At 43.0% G+C, this 2,091-nt stretch overlaps 1 protein-coding gene across 1 annotated transcript in view; it reads left to right on the top strand.

Moving 5' to 3' along the window:
• The first annotated feature begins 316 nt into the window (after positions 1-316).
• Positions 317-2,091, top strand: part of dennd10 (DENN domain containing 10) — a 6,415-nt gene continuing 4,640 nt past the window's right edge. Inside the window, exons 1-5 of the mRNA XM_037684678.1 lie at positions 317-558; positions 796-992; positions 1,083-1,162; positions 1,231-1,379; positions 1,602-1,713. Coding sequence (XP_037540606.1) covers positions 513-558; positions 796-992; positions 1,083-1,162; positions 1,231-1,379; positions 1,602-1,713 — 584 coding nt within the window. The 5' untranslated portion in view covers positions 317-512. The remainder of the gene's footprint in view (positions 559-795; positions 993-1,082; positions 1,163-1,230; positions 1,380-1,601; positions 1,714-2,091) is intronic.

Raw genomic sequence — 2,091 nt, 5'->3', positions numbered from 1 at the left:
ATATATATATAAATTTGTAAAAAAAAAAAAGGAAATTCGTATTTTGTAAATTATAGTTGATAATTTCTGTGTTTGCTATAAATAGCACAAATACACACTAAACAACTTTTTACTAATACAACTGTTCGATATTTTAACAAATCTCCTGAAAAAAAATTAAGCAGTATTTAAATTTTTGGAATAATTTTTGGGGAAGATAAAAACAATCCTGGTTTACATGAATGCACCATTACGTCACCGTATGACAGCTTGTGATTGGCTGAACGTTTTGGCCCCGCCCACACTGGCTTCCCATTCCGGAAGAGGAAAAAGACCGAAGAGAGAGATGGAGAAAATCTGTTGACAGTTAAAGAGTCACCCCAAACCACCGACTGGATTTATAAAAAATAGATATTATTTACTTTATTCATTTTTGTATTTTTGTTTTTTGACATCGGAGGAGCTCTTGAGGCTGTTGTAAGTTAAATTTGCGCCCCATAAGGAAAGGCAGATGCTGTTTTCTACATAAAAACATGGCAACGACTGAGGCACAGATTATGTTGAGCGTCGGATTAATAGGTAAATTCCTTCTGTCTCGTTATTTTAATTGTTTATTTCTTGTTTTTGTTGATGCTTAAATAGTTGTTTGTAAAGAAAAAGCCGGCACCTGAGACCTTCAGGAGGGTCACATGACAACAGTGTGATGGTTGTGAAGGGGACCTTCACTGTGCTCCAGCATCGTTTAACTTCCTGTGCTGGAGGTCTGCTTCCAGGAGTTGTTCCAGCAGAGTTCTCATGATGTTTCTCCTCCAACAGAGAAAGATGTGAACGGAGACTCTCTGTGGGTTTGGTGTTATCCGTCTGTGAGCCCTGAGCTGCGGCAGCTGCTTCTCAGGAAGTGCTGCCTGACGCAGGAAGGACGGGACTTCCACACGTTTGTGTTCGGTCACTTCAGTCGGACCTGGTACTACATCACCACGGTGGAGGTCCAGGAGCCCACGGCGCTGACTAAGGTACTGATGAGGGCTCACGCAGGTTCTCTACACTGCTGTAAAAAATAAAACCCGGTTTGGAAACATCTGGAATGGTTTTTGTCCGTACAGGTCACTCATTTTTCAGTTGCTATAACAGCGAAAGACTTCAACCCGGAGAAGTACGCAGCTCTCGGTAGAATCCTCTGCAGGTAAGACGATGACGTTCTGCACCGGCTCGTGTCCAGAGTTGTGGGTAGTGTTTACGTTTGTTCTCCAGGATGTACATGAAGCACGGCAGCCCGGTGACGATGATGGAAGCCTACATCACCGTCCTCACCAAAGGGATCTGTCAGAGCGACGAAAACGGCTCGTTCCTCATCAAGGACTACGATGTCCAGACGGCGTACCTGGCGGGATCGATCAAAGGTAAGAACTCACATCTGTTACAGGTAACATACTCACTACTTACACTTAGGCTCGATAAAATGCACCGTTACTGGACAGGTATGAACTTTTAACACCATTAATGATCAAATTATTAAAAACTCAAAAAACAAGATGTCTAGCTGAGAGCAGTCTGTTGAGTGTGTTAGTAAAATATCCCCACTAGTTTCTGTTTAGCGCCACGTTTCTGATTTTCTTGTCCAGATGTTGTTTCTCAGTTTGGTGTGGAAACCGTCATCTTGTACACCGCCCTGATGCTGAAGAAGAGGGTTGTTGTCCATCATCCTCGGATCGAAGCGCTGTTAGAGTTTATGAGGTGAACTTAAAGGGACAGTTCACACATTTTACTGTGGGTTCCATGGAGACGCTCAGCTGTTTGCCGTGGCTCTTTGAGCGACCTCCGTTTGGACAAACACTTTGATTCTGACAGAAGCGATGAGCTAATGGCTAGTCTGGATGCAGATAAAAGCTGAGGTATTTACATGCTGTTTGCTTGAGCAAGTAGCAGCAGCAGATAGCTGTAGCACTTCCTGCAGTACTTTTATTTCTGTCAAAATATCAGTTTCATGTGAAGCTGACAGCAATGTAAACATTTAAAGCATATCCATCATCCATCCATCATCCATCCATCATCCATCCATCATCCATCCATCATCCATCCATCATCCATCCATCATCCATCCATCATCCATCC

The sequence above is a fragment of the Nematolebias whitei genome, chromosome 1 (genome assembly GCF_014905685.2).
Source record: "Nematolebias whitei isolate Nwh7 chromosome 1, NemWhi1, whole genome shotgun sequence".
Lineage (NCBI taxonomy): Eukaryota > Metazoa > Chordata > Actinopteri > Cyprinodontiformes > Rivulidae > Nematolebias > Nematolebias whitei.
The sequence above is the reverse complement of the archived record's forward strand: the minus strand, read 5'-3'. Positions and strand labels throughout refer to the sequence as shown.